The 20,946-nt window shown below is 39.0% G+C and overlaps 1 protein-coding gene across 1 annotated transcript in view; it reads left to right on the forward strand.

The window, feature by feature from the left end:
• Positions 1–251: 251 nt before the first annotated feature.
• The window catches only part of PGBD5 (piggyBac transposable element derived 5), a 172,370-nt gene continuing 151,675 nt past the window's right edge, over positions 252–20,946 (forward strand). The window contains exon 1 of the mRNA XM_072647465.1: positions 252–761. Coding sequence (XP_072503566.1) covers positions 266–761 — 496 coding nt within the window. The 5' untranslated portion in view covers positions 252–265. The remainder of the gene's footprint in view (positions 762–20,946) is intronic.

The following is a 20,946-nucleotide window of genomic DNA, read 5'->3' on the forward strand; positions in this document are numbered from 1 at the left end:
AACACAGCTTGCCATTTCAGCTGCCCCGGCCCGCCGCCGCCCGTGCCTTAAAAAAAAAAGAAAAGAAAAAATTTCTAACCTGGAGCTGGGCCAAAGCCGGGCAAAGACGGCGGACCGGCCGAGGGTGGGGAAGGGGAGGGCGCTTTGCTGTGGATTGAACTGGTGGGGAGAGACAGCTCGGGGCACCGGGAGAGGAGGGGGTGTCTGTGGTTGGGAGGTGTTTTGGGGGGCGGGGGGGCAGGGGAGAGAGTGGGGTGCAGCGAAGATGATGGCGGAGTGCGGCGGCGGCGGCGGCGGCGGGGGTGGGGGCCCGAGGAAGAAGGCGCTCTCCCTGCTGGAAGCGGCCCGCTCCCGCTACGAGAGCCTGCAGATCTCGGACGACGTGTTCGGCGAGTCGGGCCAGGACAGCAGCGGGAACCCCTTCTACAGCACCTCGGCCGACTCGCGCTCCTCCTCCGCCGCCTCCTCGGAGGACGAGGACGACCCCACCACTTCCTCCCTCTCCTCCTGCTCGGCCGCCGCCGCCCCGCCGCCGCCGCAGCCTCTGGCCCGGGAGATCCAGGCAGCCACCCAGGGGCCCGTCTGCTGCCTTCAGGGAGGTGGGCGCCGCGTCCCGAGGGCAGGAGCAGCGACGGGCGGCCAGCGGCAACTGCACCAGCCTCAGCTGCCGGGGCCCATGGATGAGGAGGACGAGGAAGAGCGTGGAGGCTGGAGCCAGACTTTGCGAGACACCCCTCCCCCTCGCTTCCAGGATACCAGCGGTAAAAGGGGGTGGGCGGGGCGCGAAAGGGAGTGGGGTGGAAGGTGGGGGGCGGTTAAGAGCCAGCACTGGGGGTGTGTAGACGCTGGGGGTTGGAGGGAGTTGGTGCACCAGCCTGGATGGTGTAACAGTCCACGGAGACCAGGAGTCCCCTTGGCTAGGGATACCAGGCACATCTGCTTAGGAGAGATTCCTGATGTTTTGTTGGCTGCCTGGGGCAAGGCAGAAACTGGGAAGAAGACAAACTCCCGACTGACGACGAAAATTTTAGGCAAAGATATGTACAGATGTGTAAAAGCAACATAAATGGGCCCAGTACCAAAGGTGAAATAACTATTTGAATGCAGGTTCTGTGTTCCAAGTTCACTGTTGGGAGGAGGGGGATGAAACGGAGGCTGCTGCAAGTACTTTTCCTGTTCAATCTAGGACGTGGGAGCTCTCTCCTTTTAGTTGCTGGGAACATTCCAGCGTCCTGCACCAGAAAGTAGTCACACCTGTAAGCACCCAAGGTATAGACAGAATTTGTTAAGAGGTAAACAATTTCCTGAAATCTAGGATTGTGAAAATCTCAGGTGGGTTTCCAGGGGGTACTTATTTTCTTGCATGACTCCAAGAAACAGATGGGCTAGTGCCTGGGATTATTAGATGGAAGGGAGAGAGATCTGTTATCTTCCAAGTAACTGTGTGACCAGACTGTGGGCATTGCCCCATTTAGGAATGCCTGAGATCCAAATGAATTCTCCCACCCACTACTCACACATTTTTTCCTGTACCCCATAACTAGTCTAGGAAATTATTTATACAGTAATACTGCATAAAGTTCTGCTTTCAAGTCTAAATTATTGTTTAGTTTCTTCCATTTATAATGTGGCCTCTCAGGGAGTCAAACTGCCTTGTCCTTGGAGGCAAGAATCAGTAGACGTGAAGGGGAAATAAAAGAAAGATGTTGGTGCTTGCTTTGTAAGGGTATCATTAAGGTGGGCTGTTGCCACACTAGAAAAAACTTCCTTAGAAAGGTGTTCTGCATGACACTGCCACACATTAATAATAATAATAATAACAGTGATAATCGACATTTATAGCATGTTCAGCTAATGTTTGTAAAGGACTTTACATCCATTATATGAAATCTTATAAGGTTTTGCTCCCTGACTATCATCACAAAATCGCTAGTATCTACGTGAATTTTTCTTCTTAGTACCTTTTTTGGGGGGGAACTGGATGGTTTCCTCTTGGTTGGCAAAAGATCAACATATTCAGCTCGGTGTGAACACTCTCTATTCCTAACCCTTATACTACTCTAATGCCTTGCTTTCCAACCTTGAAGCACTGGAAAGTGGCTTCTGTGTATTTATGGGCATGTATGTATACGTACTGGCCTAGTCTGGGAAATGATATAGACCTAGCATCGAGGCAAGCTTAGGGAGTGGCTGAGTCCTCAGCATGATAGAGTTTTTTCCCTTGTTAGTCTTCTTCTGGTCATACTGTCTTCCATCGTAAGGGCCATAAGAGATTCTCATGAGATCCCAACACTTTCCTCCACTTGGAGACAGACTGGAAATCATTTTACAAACTGTTCTTAAAACTCTGGTAGGCAGGTACCTCCAGTTTCCTAATATGTTTGGTCTGTCTCAGACCAGGAGTACTTTGTAAACCTTAAGCAAATTGCAGCATCGGTGTGCTATAAAACTGTATAAGGGGGTTGAGTTATACAATCATTTGGCTTAAAGAGTCTTGTTCATTCAGCATGTAATAGAGCAACAGATTATAATCTGGGTTTTCTGGTTTGCAAGATCTTTATTTATGATTTCTAAGACATTCCTATTTTCAGGGTCATATTACTATGTGTAATGTCATTTTTATTACACTATAGCTTTTTGACCACTGCAATGATTCCATGCTCTGGACAGATGTCTTGTGTGTTCATATCGTATGAACTGTAGCATGGGATGTTCATTTCTATGTTAGACGGACTTTCTACTGTGAATCTCTCTGATCTGTTATCCTGTCTTCAGTGGCTTCATCTGTACAGTGAGCAGCCAAGCTCAAAGACTCAGTGATCAATCACTAGACATAAGGAATAGACATTCTAGCAAAAGTTGTGCCTAGAAAAATATAACAAATTTCTCAATTTGAGGCAAGAGCTTTGTGTCAGGACTGTTAGAGAAACTGTGTTCAGATAAGACCTACTTATGAACAGTGATGCTGTGTGGTAGATCTTGTAAAGAATATAGATTGTATGTTAATGTTAAATGTTAAATTTCAAAGTCACTTGGAACTGGGAGAAATCGTGAAACTGGACACTAAAGCTCTAACTTTACCATTTTAATCTTGCTGTTGTAGCACTCGATGTCAAACATCATGAAGGCTTAAGTTATATTATGTGCTTAGGTCAGACTCTGTCCCTGAGTCCAAGATTGTAATTAAATACTTTAGCCCAACAATTAACCCTTGATGGATATTGTCTACCCTTTAATAACCCCTTATGTGTATAATAATTTGTTTTTACTCTAGATGAAATTTAGAATTTTTTTTACCTTCCTACCAATACCCCACCCTCTTAAACAAAAAGGGGAAAAGAAATTGATGCCTTATTAAGTATGAGTTCCTAGTTCTGTGGTAACAATAGAGTGTGATTTATGGGAGCTGGAAATAGATACCGAAGTACAGTGTTGGCAAAGGAAAAAAAAAAAGCCTGCTTCTAACAGTGTAATGACAAAGAGGGCTGCTGTTAGGTATATGAAGTCTATACTTCAGCAGTTCCAATAGAAGTTTTGTTAAAATAGTTCTTGGTTCAGGGCAATCAAAATTACAGTTCATTAACTTTAAGCAAAAAATTCATTGCAGTCTGTGACTCTAACAAGGACTGCAGCATGCACTGACCCTCACCTCCAATTAACAAATCCAGTTTGCTAGGAAAGGAAGGATGCAATCTGCAAACATCGTCAGATGTTCTATTTAAACACCTACATAGCCTTTGCTTCTATGAATTGATTTTGGCATTCTTTCTTTTGATTAAATTTTAGTTATAAACATTTTGTTATTTCTTAGGCCCAGATCTACCAGGACTAAGTGAGCACCAAGATCCCTAAATAACTTTTACAAAAAATTTATGTGCGGTGCCACACTCTGCTTTTACTCTGAAATCAAGTCTTCCATTTGGTGTCATTGAAAATAGTGTGCAAAACAGAGAGGCATATGGACCCTGCCCAAAACAAGGAAGAGAAAGAAAGAGGGAACTTCCCTTAAGTCTTCCCAGCCCCACTCCTCATTGATAATATAAACACATACAAAGCATTTATTTTATAAATATAGTTTCCCTACAGAAACAAATCAGGCTATGTTTTTCCAAGACTATAATGACCTAAAAGTTCTGAAAGGGTCTTCCTTCATCTTTTCATTTCCTTTCCAATTCTTGATGGTGCTGAGGTGTTGCTATCTGTGTCCCTTTGAGACCATTTAAATACAGGCTATGCATGTTTCTGTAATTGGAGCAGTGCTGGTTAACAAAACAGCTGGAGTCCCCAGAATTGCTTTTAATTCTTCTGTGGCCATAGGATCACACCTGTAGCAGATGTTTTCTAGAGAGGGCCTTTAACTCAAAAATTCTAGAATCCTGAAGCTGGAAGGGATCTTGGACATTATCTAGTCTGATCTTCTTATTTTGTTGATCAAGAAATTGAGTCCAAGAGTGGTACAGTAACTCACCCAAGATGTACAAAAAGCTTGATAGTTTTATTTCTGAGCATTCTTCAATGAATAGTTGAATCTCAGTGGCATGGTTATTTGCATTGTGATTGTCAGATTGTGAGCATTTAAGAAGTATGTTGATAAGTGTCCAGAAGAGGACAACCAGGATGATGACAGGCCTGGAGTCCATGTTATATGAGACTTGGATGAAAGAACTAGGCCTAGAGAAGAGAAGACCATTGGGGGTAGGGATGGTGATGTGCTGGCTGCCTTTGAATGATTATCATATGGAAGAGGGACTAGGCATTTTCTGTTTGGTCCAAGAGGACAGAGGTAGGAGGAATGGATGAAAAATTTCCTTATAATTAGAATGAGCGGTCTCAAGAAGTGGCCAGTTCTTCCTCGTTTGAAGTCTTCACTCAGAAACTGGTTGACCACTTGCTGACTATATTACAGGGGGAGATTCTTTAATGTATAGATTGGCCTCAATGGCCACTCAGATGCCTTCTAGCTCTCAAAATTCCGTTATTCTATAACCTCTTCCTACTGTCCATAGTTTTGCGTAAATTCTTTTTATTCTGATCCAAACTCATTTAATCAGTGAGTGGGGAACTCCCAATGTGTGAAAACTTTATTTACATTCCAGATTGTAACTCAACTGTAGTCCTGGTTTTGGAGAATTATCTGGGGGCACTGAGAGGTCAGCTAGCATATGTTAGCAGTAGGATTTGATCGGAAGTCTTCTAACCATGAGTCTAATCCACTATCCGTTATGCCATGCTGATACAAGAAATTTGTTAGCACAAATAATAACGTATTAATTTATACTTTTGCTTCTTTAAGACCTGGCTCCTTCAAACAAAGACCTCTCATAGTTGGTCTTGGCCTATGATTATTATTGCTTCTCTGGTCCTTCTTTACTCCAGTCATAGGGAAAGCAAGATTCTTTAGACATCGCTGATACTTAACTACGTTCAGAACATCATTCACTGTGCTGGCAATTTATCCACTTGTGTTTTGCAACAGCATGAAGCTAAGACTTAGTTACTTTCTTGGATTGATTTCCTTTTTGATTGTTTTATTCCTACCCCTCTTGTAATTTGCTACCAGTTCAGGAGGGAAAGGAAAAAAAAAAGAGAAAAGTATTTGTCTAGGTCAGAGATTCTTGACCTGAGGTCTGTGAATGTTTTTATTCTCTAAAAAAAAATTTTTGTAACTATATTTCACTATAATTTGATTCCTACAAATTCAATATATTTTTTATGTGTTTAAAGACACCATACTGAGAACTCCAGAGTCTTCACCACACTGCCAAAGGAGTCTGTGACATCCCCAAAGAGTTAACAACCCCTGACCTAGGTGCTGATTTGCTTTGATTTTTTTTACCTGTGTTAGCTTTTACAAGCTAACATGTAATTATGAGAAACTGAAGTATGGGTGGACCTGGGAGATTGATTAGCCTTTGTATTAGTAGGATATTTTAGCCTAGTTTCTTCATACACCATGTCAATTCCCTTCTTATTGTTCAGCATAGAGACATGACCTTGAGAGGCTAGAGTGGGGCCTGATGTTTGCAAACACACATTTTAAAAAAGATTTTGTCTTTGTAGGTTTGATTTGGTTCAGAGTCCTTTAGGCTGCCAAGTAGCATTCAATGGTTCGAGGAGAAATGTAGACTATGCTCTTCAAACAACTATCATACCGAGGCTCAGGTGTTGTGTAATGATTTGGAAACTGAGATGCCTGCGAAAGGAAATAAGCATTTGTAACTTTGTATTTGTCATGATCATGTTAATACTCTAGGGCAGTTTGCTGTACTTTCAAACTCAGTATATGAGAAAACTCATGTGAATATAATAACCCTTTAAATGGGCAAATTGCAAAAGCTTATCTACAAATGTGAATTTGGTATACAAAAATTTTTGAATTATAAAAACTGGATTGAAGGAGGTTAAACTGAAATGTTAAGGAGGTTAAACTGGAATGTTGATTTGATTGGAGGGTGTGGCATAGCATTGAAGGTAAAGGACAGACTTTCTACTTTATTGAATTTTGTAACTGCTTTGGAGATAATAAAACTTTTTCTAGATCATTGGATTAACTGTGCTAGTAAGGTAACACTTTCTTTTTTTGTAATAAGGTGCTACATTTTTAAAATTTGCAGAATTTGTATGAATGAATATAGTTGCTACACCTGTGATATACTGCCCTTCCCCAGTAAAAATACATGCCTTTTAGTGTACTACATTATAATGGTTTAATTAATATTCCTCTTTCTCCTATCCTTTTTCTTGTTGGTTTCATGGAAATAGTATGTTTGTAGGGTAAATCTCTGAGCCTTGTATCCTAGTCCTGGCTGAACTACTAACTGGCTATGTAATCTCAGACCAGTTACTTAACCTCATTGAGACGCAGTTATAAAATGAGGAGATAGAACTGGATGTTCTGGTTAGGTCTCTTCCAGCTATGAATCTATCATATAAAAAACCAGAGGAAATGTTCAAGTAGAGCCTTGTTGACTCATCTGTCATAGATGCTACATAGGGAATCCTTATAGTAGGTTGTGGGGAGGAGGTATTGAAGCAGCAAGGAAGGAAAATTCCCCGACCTTGGTCCAGAGTCATGAACAGGAACTTGTACAGTGTTTGTGGGTGAACCACTATATAACAGTAATTAGAGTATTAAACACTTTGATGGGAAAAGCAAAACCAAAGAAATTGATCACGAAGTTATTTTTCTTTACAAAACAGACCTATGATAGAATTTGTGTACCAAAGTTAAAAAAAGCAGTTATAATAAATAATCCAAAGTAAACACAGAGAAAATTTGAAAACACTTTATTGAAAGGAAACAAGGAACAGATGAAAAGTAAGGTACTAAAGGAAATCCCCCCTCCATTGACTGGGGGAGTGAAGGGAGCAGAAAGAGAGAAAAAAAAAACTTTCCAAAAAATTGAAATATTGTAGCCAACTGAAAAATGGAAAAAAGTATGGCAAATCAGTTGTAAATCAGAAACTTGACAGACCAAAAGACAAGTTAGAGGAATATGTTTCAAGGAACCCTCAAAATAGTAAAACATTGTTTTAAATATATCAAAGGGAAGAATCCAGCTAGCATCAGTGGGGGACCATTTGGTGACCCAGTAGAATGTAATCCAGTCAAAGGCAAGGAGTTTTCATTTTTATTTTTATATTTCTTAGGTAGTTTCCCATAAAGGTATATTGAATTGATTATTATGTAAATGGTGGAAAGATGTATTGAATGGAAGGAAATTAGCAGGGACAGCAAAAAAGCTAAGGTCACCAAACATTTATTAAATATCTACTATGTGCTAGACATTGCGATATGCCCTGAGAATACAAAAACAAAAATGCTTTCTTGGAAGTTACAGTTCATAGAAATAATGTTATTGAATTATTTGCTTTTCTGTGATTCTGATCCCAAGGTGTCTTTTGCAACAGATAAGTTCATAGATACTGGATCAAAAAGTTTCAAGTGAATAAGGTATTCTAAACCTGGCCCATAAATTACATATAGATGTGTTTCAAAGAAACTCATGACAGGAATGATGAGGTCATTGGTCAAAGTAAATGGCTATTATGGTTGAGCATCGTCATGTTTTCAATATGTAACTTCCATCTGTAAGAGTTCCTAAGGATATCTCCAAAACAAGTTTAATGTGGAAATGACCCACTGATCAAGCGGATAATAAGCTCCTACATATATGTGTATGTGTGTGTATATGTGTATATATTATATATATATATATAGTCATTTGTCCTATGAAGACATGACCAATCAATAGAATCCCTAAACAATTAAGCAAAAATAACTTTTAGGGGAAAGAGAAACATGTTAAATGCATGCTAAATCATGCCTAACTCATCAACGAGAGTTCTTTGAGAAATCAAATTGGTACATGAATAAAAGGAAAACATTGGATAATTAGATACCATATTTGATCTCCTTAGACTTTCAAAACTTCTGTGACAAGGTCTTTTATAAAAGGTTATTTTTAAAAAGCCAAATCTTTATGAAATTGGCACAGAGGGTGGAAGAGGAAAAAGGAAAAGGAATTTTCTCAAGATAGATGCATTGGAATGGATGTACTTTTCATGGGATTTTGGATTTGATCTGCTTTATTTAACAGTTTTGTAATGGAAGGAGAGGTTGGGGAAGGGTACTATAATGAAACTGTAAATGTATACCACTGTAATCTCCTTGAGGACAGGGATCACATCTTATTTTTCTTCATAAACCCACTGCAGTGACTAAGTCAGCACTTTGTCTGTAATTGGCTTGCTGTAAATAAATGGATGAATGAATTTTCTAAGCTTTTATGGGAATTAAAATGCCAAGATAATGGGCATGAACTGTACAAAGATCTCCTGAGGGTATGTGAATAGTCAGAAAAATGGCAGACAGGCTTTAGTGTGGATAACAATAAAGTAATGCATTTGTCAGGAGCTAGAGAGGGGGAAGGGACGAGGAGGAGAGGGAATCTGAACTGTGTGAGATGGTTAGCTCCAAACTCAGCAATTATTTACCAGAAAGGGGCCTTAGGAATCGTTACTGACCATTTCTTGGTATTTTGGCCAGTGAACTTAAAAGGCTAAAAAAAGTGAAATTTTTAAGGACTAACAACCAAAACAAACAATAGAATAAGCAAAAGCTGTATAAAACCAATGGTAGGTCTGCCCTGTGAATACTAAAATATGGTCCTACTACTCAGGGAAGATATAATGGAGGTAAAGCATGCATAGCCAGGCCACAAAAGTGACCTATGGGAAGAGGAAGCTGTCATAAAGGACAGACTGAATATTCGCCGTTTGCCATCTTTCTCTTTTAGTTGATGACTTCTGTTTTTATATTACCTTCATCCCCATCCGTGGAGACTTTCCTTGTAAAAAAAAAGATAGAAAAAGGGAAATAAATTAATCAAAATTAACCATTATCTTAATAGTAAAGATGACCTTCACCACCCATAACTTCCTCCTCTACAATGATGGAAGGAGCTGTGTTAGTTTTTTACATTGAAGTATAGAAAGTGAAGAGCACGCAAAGGCAAACCTGGGAGAGTTCACCTCTCCCCAAGGATTACAATCCTTTTGTCCTACTTGTGAACTTCTTGCTTTCTTTTCTTTTTTCCTTAGTGGTATCTCAGCTAGGTGGTACAATGAATAGTGAGCTGGACCAAGATCTGAGTTCAAATCTAGGTTTAGATGCCTGTTAACTGCGACGAGTCACTTAGCCTCTGTCTTAATTTCCTCATTTGTAAAGTAGGGATAATAATAGCACCTACCTCCCCCGAGTTATTTTGAAGATCAAATAGATATTTGTTAAAGTGCTTTACCAATCTTAAAGCAACATATAAATGCTAGCTCTGGAGAAGGGAATAGCCAACCACTCCAGTATCTTTGCCAAGAAAACCCCAATGGGGTCATGAAAACTCGGACGTGACTAAAAAGTGACTGACCATCACAAATGCTAGCTCTTATTATTATTTTATATATTTTGTGTTCACTCTTCCTTCCTTCTTTGCACACCACTCGATTCTAACTCAGACAAGCTTTTTCTCACATGTGACATGCATTTCCGCATTAACCTCCTATATTCTTCTTCCCCTTTTCTTTCTGTTACCTCAGGAAAACTCTTCACTCTATTTCCTCTACTCCACTTAAGAGCTAAAAAACAGTTCTAATCATGCATGCCCACTTGGCCTTATTTTTGCTGTACCGCTTCTTGCTCCTTTTCTTTTGATAGGAAGCCATAAGTTTTGGAGTGAAAGAAGATGTAATAAAATGCTTGTATCCTTAGCCTCTAGAGTTTTTGAAAGTCTTCTTCAGAATCTGCACTAAAATTTCTATCTTTTTTTCTTCCTTTCAACTAGCTTTTCCTCAAATATGTAAAGAGCTGCCCTTCACCCTCAGAACAAATGGGCCTATGACTCACTAAGGTTGAGGGCAGGCTATAGCAGAACTAGGAGATATGCCTTAAAATTGGAAAATAATACATTTTAGGTCATTTAAAGCACTAATTCCAACATCTGATAACTTGTGGTAGTCTTTATGTCTAATCATCCCCACCTAAGAAGTAGTATAGGAAGAACATGAGCAAAATATAAATGGGTTTAGAAAAATATTTAGGTAAATTCATGAATAAATTCCTTATTAGGCTATTGAAAGAAAGTAGATGTTTTGAGCATCATCCTAGCTTTTTTCAGAATTTATCCCTGACAAGGTGGTTCCAGGGCTCTGCTCTCCAAGGTTTCTGATTCCGAATCTGCCCTAACGTAATTGTCTCTTTAATATCTTTTAAAATAAAATGATATAAATGATACTGTTCTATCTTACCCTTAGAGGGATATTTAGCACTCATCTCTCTTAACAGAGGTATCAAAAAAATCTTTTAAAAAATTCATCTAAAAGAAAAATAGGTTAGACTATTTCCCAAAGGCCTTTCATTGGGGGGAGGGGGGGGTTTGAGAAAAACAAACAAAAAGTTTTCATAAATCATAAATAAATGATTTCTGATCCCAGCTTTAATTATCTAGTCAAAGATTAGCTTAGTAGGCACACCTAAAGAGACAAGTAGGGCACAATGGATGGAGTGCTAGGCCTAGAGTTAGGAAGACCTGAGTTCAAATCCAGTCTCAGAAAATGACTGCATGACCCTGGGCAAGTCACTTAACTTCAGTCTATCTCAGTTTCTTCAACTGTAAAATGGAGATAAGAATGGTATCCATCTTCCAGAGTTGTTGTGAGGAGTAAATGAGATATTTGTGAAGCACTTAGCCCAGTGACTGACACACATTAGGTACTCAGTAAACGTTTATCCATTCTCTCCCCCTATAGTTCCTTCCCTCCATCTTTGTTTCCATTCTCTTGCATTAATCATGTGTAGGTTGCATGCTGGAGAAGAGTACCCAAGAAATATTCCCAGAATTTTAGTCCGAGATAAAGTAAGGCTCCAACTGCTTTCAGGTGGGATTCTTAGTCTTCCCAGAAATGTTTTCCCTTCTTAAACTGCTGAGGGTTTATGAGGTTTTTTTCAATTAGCCTTGTTTTCATTTCTCTACTACAGCTTCCTTAAACTGTGTGATCCCAGACAAATTCCTTAACCCCTATTTGCCTCAGTTTTTCCATCTGTAAAATGGGGATTATAATAGCACCCACCTCTCAGGGTTGTTGTGAGAATCAAATGGGATATTTGTAAAACACTGAGCTTGGTACCTGGCAAACAGTGGGTACTGTATAAATGTTAGTTTATTATTCAAATCCAGCCATATGACCCTGGGCAAGTCATTTAATCTCTATGTGCCCCAGTTTCCTCAACTGTAAAGTAAAGATCATAATAACCCCTACCCCCCAGGGTTGTTGAGGATCAGGTGAGACAATATTTGTAAAGAAGTTAGCACAGGACCTGGCATGTGTGAATACTACGATCATCATCTTCTCTAATCTTGCTTTCGTTTCAGCTATGGAAGGTATTTCCTTTCCCTTTTGATACCTACAGAGTCCTCTGAGCTCTAGGATGCTAAATACTTTTACTGCTCTCTTTAAAGTCTCCCTGCTATTGCTCTCTTGGTAGACTTATTTTGACTCCTGATCCCTTGCTTTATTTTTACTGGCCAGATATTACTGGTGGTTGCCAAAACCCTTCAGTGAACCTGGTAACCATAATTGCCACAAACAAACAGTAGGGCCTTGTTTTGGCCAGCTTTCCCTGGAGCCTGTTTACATCATGTCTTCTCCCTTGGGATCAATGTGAAAAGAGCACTGGACTGGTAGTCAGGAGACTCCTGGGTTTGAATCCTTCTTCTGTGGGAGCTACTTAACCTCAGTGATCCTTGTTGCCTCATCTATAAGATAAGGACAATTATTCCTACAGTACTAACCTCGTAGGGTGTTGTGAGGCTGAAAAGAGATAATCAGTAAATGTATATTAAACACCAATTATGTGCCAGGCACTGTGTTAAGCACTGAAAGTACAAAAAGAGGCAAAAGGAACTTACCACTTGCAAACAAATAAATACAAAGCTACCTATATACAGGATAGATAGGAAATAATAAGAAGAGGGAAAGCACTGGAATTAAGAGGGATTGGGGAAGGCTTTTGTAGATGGTGGGATTTTAGTTGGGACTTAAAGGAAGCCAGGAGGGTCTATAGTCGGGGCAGAGGAAGGAGATCATATTGTATGTAAAACTCATTAAATAAATGGGCTGTTAGTAGGGGACTAGAAACAGATTCATTGTATCCTGCTGCATGAATATCTTCCCCACGTTGGTCTGCTTTCCAAGTTCCTCTTTTCCTACCCCAGGGATGCTTTCAGCTGTCAGCAACTTTGGTGAACAGACTTACCTTGAGTTCCATGAAAAAATCAAGCATTTGAGAAGCTCCGCCTACTGCCCTGTTTCTTTTTATAGACTAATCCCTTCGATATGAGGGAATATGCTTTCCAAATCTTAACAACTTCAATTTTATGTCAAAATTCTTATGTATAAAATAAAAATAAGAGATGTGGTTTCCATCACAGGAAAGATGGTCAGTCTCAAAACTGTAAGCCCTGTGAGGGTAGGAAATGGGAGTAGAGGGGCCTTGTCTAACTAAGCTTTAAGCTACTTTGTGAAGCTAAAGTTAATACAGAAAACAAAATGAATGTCTTATTGAATTTAATAAAAGTAGTGAGTATTCCTTTTAAAAATAGTTAAATATTTCTTGATACTCTAGTCTTTTGTGTTGTCTTTAGAAAAAGTTAAGTAGTAAAATATATGCTGGAGAAGAGGGCAGTTTTGAATACTGAAGTCCCTTATAAGCTCCCTGTGTACAGCATTATGGAATTAAAAGTTAAAAGTAACTTACCTTTGAAGTCATTTGGCCGACTCCCTGATTTTTCCAAACTAGGAAATGGAGGTCCATAGAGGAGAAGAAACTTGCCTATGGTCACCAAATAAATGACTAAGGTGGGATGTGAATTTGGGTCCAGAGCCATTAACCTTTCTACTAACTTATGGTGCCTCCCAAACATAAGGTCATTAATTATTTAGTAACTTTGAGATTCTTATTTTGCAGAACTAAAGAAACTAAAGGGTTAGATTTGAATCGAGGACTTTTGACTCTAACCCTTGTTCTCTTTCCATTATACCGTGATGCTCCCCAGTGATTCTGAAGGGGAATCACATAGTATATATCCACTGGATTTCCGTTTTCATTTCTTATTTGGGGAATTTACAAAAAAGTCAATCACAAAAAAAGCTTACAGAGAGTGAATTACTCAGCTCAAAAGGTATGTTTTCATAGGTAGTTAGGGAGTAATTTAAAAACATGATCTTAGAAAAACATATAAAGACTTACATGAAATAATGAAGAGCAAAATGTGCAGAACCAAGAGAACATCATATACAGTAACAGCAATATTGTTTTAAGAATGAGTGAATTTGAGTGAATAAGTTATTTTGACTATTATAAATACCCAAATAAACTATAAAGGACATATGAAGAAAGACACTATCTGCATTCAGAGGAATAACTGATAAATGAAAATATATATTCTATATATAGAATAATTTTGCATATATATGTATACACACATCTCTTTATGTCTAATAGTAGCCATTTCTAGGAGAAAGTGGGAGGAGGGTAGAAAAAAAGAAAACAAAAAGAAATTCACATGATAATTTTAATGTACATTGGAAAGGAATACCAAGTTGTGCATAGTAGATTTGCAGTTTCTTATATCATCTTTTTTTATTGTGTCATGTTACAGAAATGTTTGTTTTATTCTATAAATATGTGTTAATGTAAAAAAAAATAAAAGGAAATTTTTTTTTTTTAAATGCTAACTCTAGATGCTCAGGTGAAGAAAAACAAGAGATAGCACAATGAATGCCAAAGACTGGCCACATCTCTAGGGAGTTACCCAGATAGCTCTTGGTTCCATCTTCCTTCAGAATAAACAATTTGAGGCATGTTAGCTATTTTTACATGTTCTTCCTTTCTTGTACCAGAGTAACAAGAGAGAAAAAAAATCCATGAGTGAGTTTATTTTTAGAGGAACATTAAGCATTTTTATTCTGTTATAAATAGGGTATTGTTGGACTTGGCCCTCTTACCAATTATGACCTGAGTGATGGTAGGAGTAGAAACAATTTAGATATGGGATGATCTATTTTGATCATGTGGTGGTCATATTTTCACCTTCCATTCTTAAATAGGGGAGACAGGCTAGACAGTAGTTCATGTTTTCACATTTTCATATGAAAAGGTCCTGGCAATTTGAGGAAGTACAAAGCTCCAGCTGAGTCATGGTATCATAGAATTTCAGTCGAAAAGGATCTCAGTAGGCATCTTGTTAAACCTATGGGTCCCTCCAATAATCGCCACTACAACATGCTCAACAGAATACATCTAGGCTATGCTCGAAGATGCCCAGTAAAGAGGGAACTGTCTGGAGGCAGTCCATTATGCTTTTGAATAGCATTGAGTCTTAGGAAGTTTTCATAACCAATCCAAGTCCCTCTGTAACTTCCATTGATCGCTCCTAGTTCCTCTCTCCAGGGGCAAGTCAACATCAGTCCATCAACTATCATTTATTAATCAACTGTTATATGTCAAGTACTATGCGAACCACTCGAGCCTAAGCCTTCTTCAAATACTTGAACATGGCTATCACATTCTGGTCTGAACTTTCTCTTCATGAGATTAAAAATCTATAGTTCCCTCAACTGATCCTCAGATGGCATGGACCTAGAGCCCTTGTCTACTCTAGTTGCCCACCTCTGGATATTCTTCAGTTCATAGATAGAACTATAGTGCCCCAGAACTGAAAACAATGTTCTAAATGTATTGTGGCAGCCAAAAAACTGATATGATCTTAGGAAATACTGATAGAAGTATAGTATTTTGAATAAAGGAGATGATTCTTGCCTGATCAGACCACATTTGAAGTATTTTATGTTCAGTGCCAGGTACCACATTTTGTTGACAAGCTGAAATACATCTGGAAAAGAATAACCAAGATGATGAAAGGACTGGAAAACACATAATGCTGTGTATTTAGCTTAGATATAAAAGATTTAGGGGATGGGGAGGGTAAGATAGCTGTGTTTAAATATTAGAAAAGGAATTAGACTTGTTTTACTTGGTCATGGAGGGTAAAACTTGAAAATTTCAGAAAGGCACGTTTTAGCTAGAGTATAAAGACAACTTCCTAATAGAGCTGAAATGAATGGAATGAGACACCTAGATAGGTGGCAAGTTACCTGTTTTTGAAGTCTAAAAGCAAAGACTGAATGACTACATCTCTGGGATATTGTCGAGGGGATTCCTGTGTTTGGTGTGGATTGGAGTAGAATCAGAGGTGTGTCCCCTGAACTAGATTTAAATGTAATTGGGAAATGTTTAACAAAATAAAGAAAAATACAGGACAACGTAGACAATGTTAATCTGTGGTTTTCAAAATCAATATGTGACCTTGCAGGATCAATTTCTTTTTTCTTTTTTTTTTAAAATTAATTTATTTTTAGTTTTCACCATTCATTTCCATAAGATTTTGAGTTTTAAATTCCCCCTTTCCCCTACATCCTCCCCAAGACAGTATGCAATCTGATAAAGGTTCTACATACACATTCATGTTAAGCATTTTCACATTAGTCATGTTGTAAAGAAGAATTAGAACCAATGGGAGGAACTATAAGAAAGAAAAAACAAACAAATAAAAAAAGAGAGCAAATGTATGCTTCCATCTGCATCCAGACTCCATAGCTCTTTTTCTGGATGTGGATAGCATTTTCTATCATGAGTCTCTTGGAATTGTCTTCAATCCTTGCATTGTGGAGAAAAGCTAAGTCTATTCAAGTTGTGGCTGTTACTGTGTACAATGTTCTCCTGGTTCTGCTCACTTCACTCAGCATCAGTTCATGTAAGTCTTTCCTGGTTTTTCTGAAGTCTGCCTGCTTATCATTTCTTGTAGCACAATAGGATTCCATTACATTCACATACCACAACTTATTCAGCCATTCCCCAGTTGATGGATATTACTTCAATGTCCAATTCTTGACCATCATGAAAAGAACTGCTACAGATATTTTTGTACATGTAGATCCTTTTCCCAATTTTATGATCTCTTTGGGATACAGATGTAGTGGTGGTATTGCTGGGTCAAAGGGTATGTATAGTCTTATAGACCTTTGGGCATATTTCCAAATTGCTCTCCAGAATGGTTGGATCAGTTCACAATTCCACCAATAATGCATCAGTGTTCCAAATTTCCCACATCTTCTCCAACATTTATCATTTTCCAGGATCAATTTCTATTTAAGTTTAATACGTAAGACTAAATAACCTCTGAAACCCCTCCCAATTCTGATTTTTTTAAAAAAAATTCAAAGTATAACATAGTGGATAAAGAGCTGGTTGACTTCAGAGTTAGGGAAACCTAGATTCAGTTCCACTTTGGAAACATGCTGCCTTTGTGACCCTAGGCAGGTAATTTAAACTTTTGGTGTCTTGGGCTCTTTACTAAGACTATAAGTTATATAATTAATCTGCATTGGTAGAGGGAGTGGCTATAAACCATTAATAAAATACTTGTTCTCTTGACTTAAGACTTGAAAATTGCCTACACCATTGAAATCAAAATGTTGGAACTAAGCAAAGACCCATTCCTATGGAGGGCTTATATTGGGAAATTTTGTGGAGTAAGTAGAGAGACAAATATTTATAGTGGGTACATGTATTCAAAAGGCAAAAAACTGCCATTATAAGTAGTCCCTAAATCTTGGCACACTGTTAACATACAGTTTTGATATGTCTATATATGTACTGTCTCTATTGGAAAAATTTCTGGCTAAAATGTTATTAGCACTACCTTTAGGGTTCTCATTTCTTTTCCTGGTCATTTCAGTCACCTCCTGTTAGTTGACCCAGATTTCTTTTTCAGAAATCCTGCACTCCAAACCCTGGAATTGAAGTGGGGAAAGGGGGAGGGAGCAGGGAGCTACCTGAATCAATATGACATAATGGAATGAATCTTGAATTTGGAGCCATTGAGTTCAAATCCCACCTCAGATGTATACCGGCTATGTGAACAAGGCATCTCTGTGAGCTGTAGCGATCATCTACAAAATGGGGATGCGTACCTTAGCACATGCCTCAAAAGACATTGTGTATTTAAAATGACATTCTAAAACCAATCAGTATTATTATCCGGAATGAGGGAATGAGGGAGGGGAAAGAGCTGATGACCAGTGCGGCAGAAGGCTTTGCTAATCATCTTCATGGCCTCTGGCACAGTGCTTTTCACATTGGTATAAGATCTGGTATTAGTTGGCAGACAACTTGCAGCCAGCTCCAAGCTGACTCCACAATCCAGTTGAGATGCTAAAGTTGAGCATTGTTTCACTAAGCATTTGAAAGCCTTCTCTCAGACTGTTTCAATTTTCCCTGTAGTCTCCTTAAGTGGGAAAAAGAAGAAATGCCAGACTGCATGGACAGAATTTTCTTGGAGCTTGCTCAGATAGGCTGTACCTAAAGCCTTGGAATTCCTCACGGTTTCTTCATCTACCATAATTACTTTTGCACTGGTGCAGATTAACGTGTATGGAATTCAAGTTGCCTTGATTTTGCGGCAGTCATCCTGTAGAAAAGTATCCCATGGACATGCAGTAGTGTGACTATAGAGATTAAAAAAGAAGTTTGGCACAGTCCCTTGTCTTTTATTAGCAAAGGTTTGACATTTCCCAGACATGGTGAAATTTGAGATTTAAAAGGCTTGGCTAGACCCAAAACAGACTCTTCTTGGTCCCTCCCCACTTCTATCCATCATTCTGGGCATTGGTTTCAATGCATGGCAGTCCTGCTGATTTAAAATATAATACCATTTGGCTGTCTCACTTGCCTTCTTCTCACTTCTTTCTCTTTTCCCCCTTCCCTTGTCTGTTATTCATGCAGTGTTATTCATTCAGTAATCAAATGCTAATACATGCAGTTTGCCAATGAAGCCTTTCTGCTCTGAGAATAGCAAATATTAGCAGTGTTTACACATTCTCCTTGGTATGGTGGAAGCATTAAAGCATAGCACCTTTAGGAAGTAGGACTATCTAGCTCCCAGATAGCTAAACACTGAGATGGGAACCTCCAGCACCAAGACTAGTGGTAGTGGTCAGTACGTAAATAAGTCTTCAGTAAGCACTTACTATGTGCTAGACATGCAAAGCAAAATAATAATGATAGCTAACATTTATGGGTGGGGGCTAGGTGGCACAGTGGGAGTGCTGGATCTGGAGTCAGGAAGACTCACCTTCCTGAGTTCAAATCTAGCCTCAGACACTTACTAGTTGTGTGACCCTGGGCGAGTCACTTAACCCTGTTTGCCTCAGTTTCCTCATCTTGCAAATGAGATGGAGAAGAAAACAGCAAACTACTCCACTATCTTTGCCAAGAAAACCCCAAATGGGGTCATGAAGAGTCTGGCATGACTGAAAAATAACTGAACAGAAATAAAACATTTCTATAGTACCTACTATGTGCCAGACACTGTTCTAAGCACTTTACAAATATTATTCCATTTGATCCTCACAACAACCCTATGAGGTAGGTGCTATTATTACTCCCAATTTATAGACAAGGAAACGGAGGCAAACAGGGGTTAAGGGACTTGCCCAAGGTCACACCTCTCAAGGAAGTTGTAGCAGAAAAAGTCTAAAAGAGAGGTTAGACCTAGAGAAGCAGATTTGAGAGTCATCAGCATTGAGATATGTGGATCCTGGGAGCTGAGGAGATCACCCATTGAAATGGTATAGAGAGAGAAGAGGATTATGGACAGACCTGGAGGACACCCGTGGTTAGTGATTGTGACCTGGTTGAAGATCCAGCAAAGGAGACTGAGAAAATGTACTGAATATACGATGCTGGTCTCTCTAACTCAGCTGAGGCCTCGGTAGATTGAATTCTAGAAGTGTGGTATAATAAGAGGATCTAAGAACAAAGCACTGAATGCCTTTAATGATTTTTTTTAATGTGAGTTTCTTATTATGCTCCTTTGAAAGAAGAGACAAAAGAGATTTTCTACGAATGTTTGTTTTTTTTTTCCTTTTGGGTCTCGGTGACCTCCAGAGATGAAAAATATTTCCTACCTAGAGCTATAGACTTATTGATCTCGAAGTGCCAGATGCAGCAATTATTGTACATTCTCTTTGGCCTCTGACTAAAAATTCTCTTTTCCCTCAAAACTTTTTTTTAAACCTTTACACTTTTTCCAGACTGTTTTACGTAGTAGGCTTATTACCTACTTTCTTACTCTGCTGTTTGACTTCCAAGGTCCTTCCACTTCAGAGCTGATTTCTTATTTGTAATGCCTGCTATTTCCCATTCCCACCAGCAACTGGTTCTTCTCTCCTCTGTGTAAAGCAAAAATCATATTGACATAGTGAATAAAAGTGGGACTTGGAGTTAGAAGTACCTGGATTTAAATTCCCCCCACCCTCAATACTTGATCAGATCTCTTCACCTCTCAGTTTCCTTACCTATAAAATGATGATAATAATGCCCATAAACTTACCCCATGGGGTTGTGATGATGTTTAAATAAGATAATTTATGCAACGTGCTTGGCAAACTTTAAAGTGCTGTATTAATGTTAGCTCTTTTTTTTTTTTTGTTAACAATGACATATTGATAGGTATAGATATTTTGGAGTAATGTTTGAATTTCTCAGGTTATTCTATGTGACTATTCTCATACACTTTATCACTTTCTCAATTTTTAAATAGTTGTATCTTAAAGATGCATCATCAAAGTGTTAAATAGTCCTTGTGGTTTAGGCACACACCACAAAAGTGCCTCAGAGCAAGCTACGTAGTAAGATTGGGAATGAATGCATGAAAAGAAATTTTTTTTTTTAAGTTCTTACTATGTACCAAGCATTGAGGATAAAAGTTGAAAAGCTAGACAATTCCTGCCCTCAAGGAACTTATATTCTAATGTGAGAGGCAACACAGTTACCTTATAATAGGGAAGGATGTGTTGGTTTGGGAAGCCACTGACATGGTTAGTAGGACTCTAGCATAGTCAACTGACACACTTATTTCAGAGCCCATGGTGGAATTGATTTTGCTACAGTTTTCAAAGAAGGAAGTAGAAAGGATTAAGGGTGGAACTGGGATTAGGGTACTGCCTAAGCATGATGCCTGAGCAACCTGGCTCCGCCTCTACAGTACTTGTTTGGAGAATGAACAGCAGCTAATGGGGTAAAATACAGGGGTTAAAGAAACACATTTCAAGGGCAGAAGTTGGAGCTAAGTGGCTTAACTATTCCAGGTAGGGAGAGAGACCTTGGGGAGAGATCTCAGATATTGCAGTCCAGGACCTCATGATGGTCCCTGATGATTATCCCTCATGATGGGGAGACTCTTCAGGATAAGACCCTGTGAAAAACAGAGTATGTGGGACACTTGCCCTCAATATTTCAGGCAAAGGAAGTTGGTGTTGATGGCCTTC

The sequence above is a fragment of the Notamacropus eugenii genome, chromosome 2 (genome assembly GCF_028372415.1).
Source record: "Notamacropus eugenii isolate mMacEug1 chromosome 2, mMacEug1.pri_v2, whole genome shotgun sequence".
NCBI lineage: Eukaryota > Metazoa > Chordata > Mammalia > Diprotodontia > Macropodidae > Notamacropus > Notamacropus eugenii.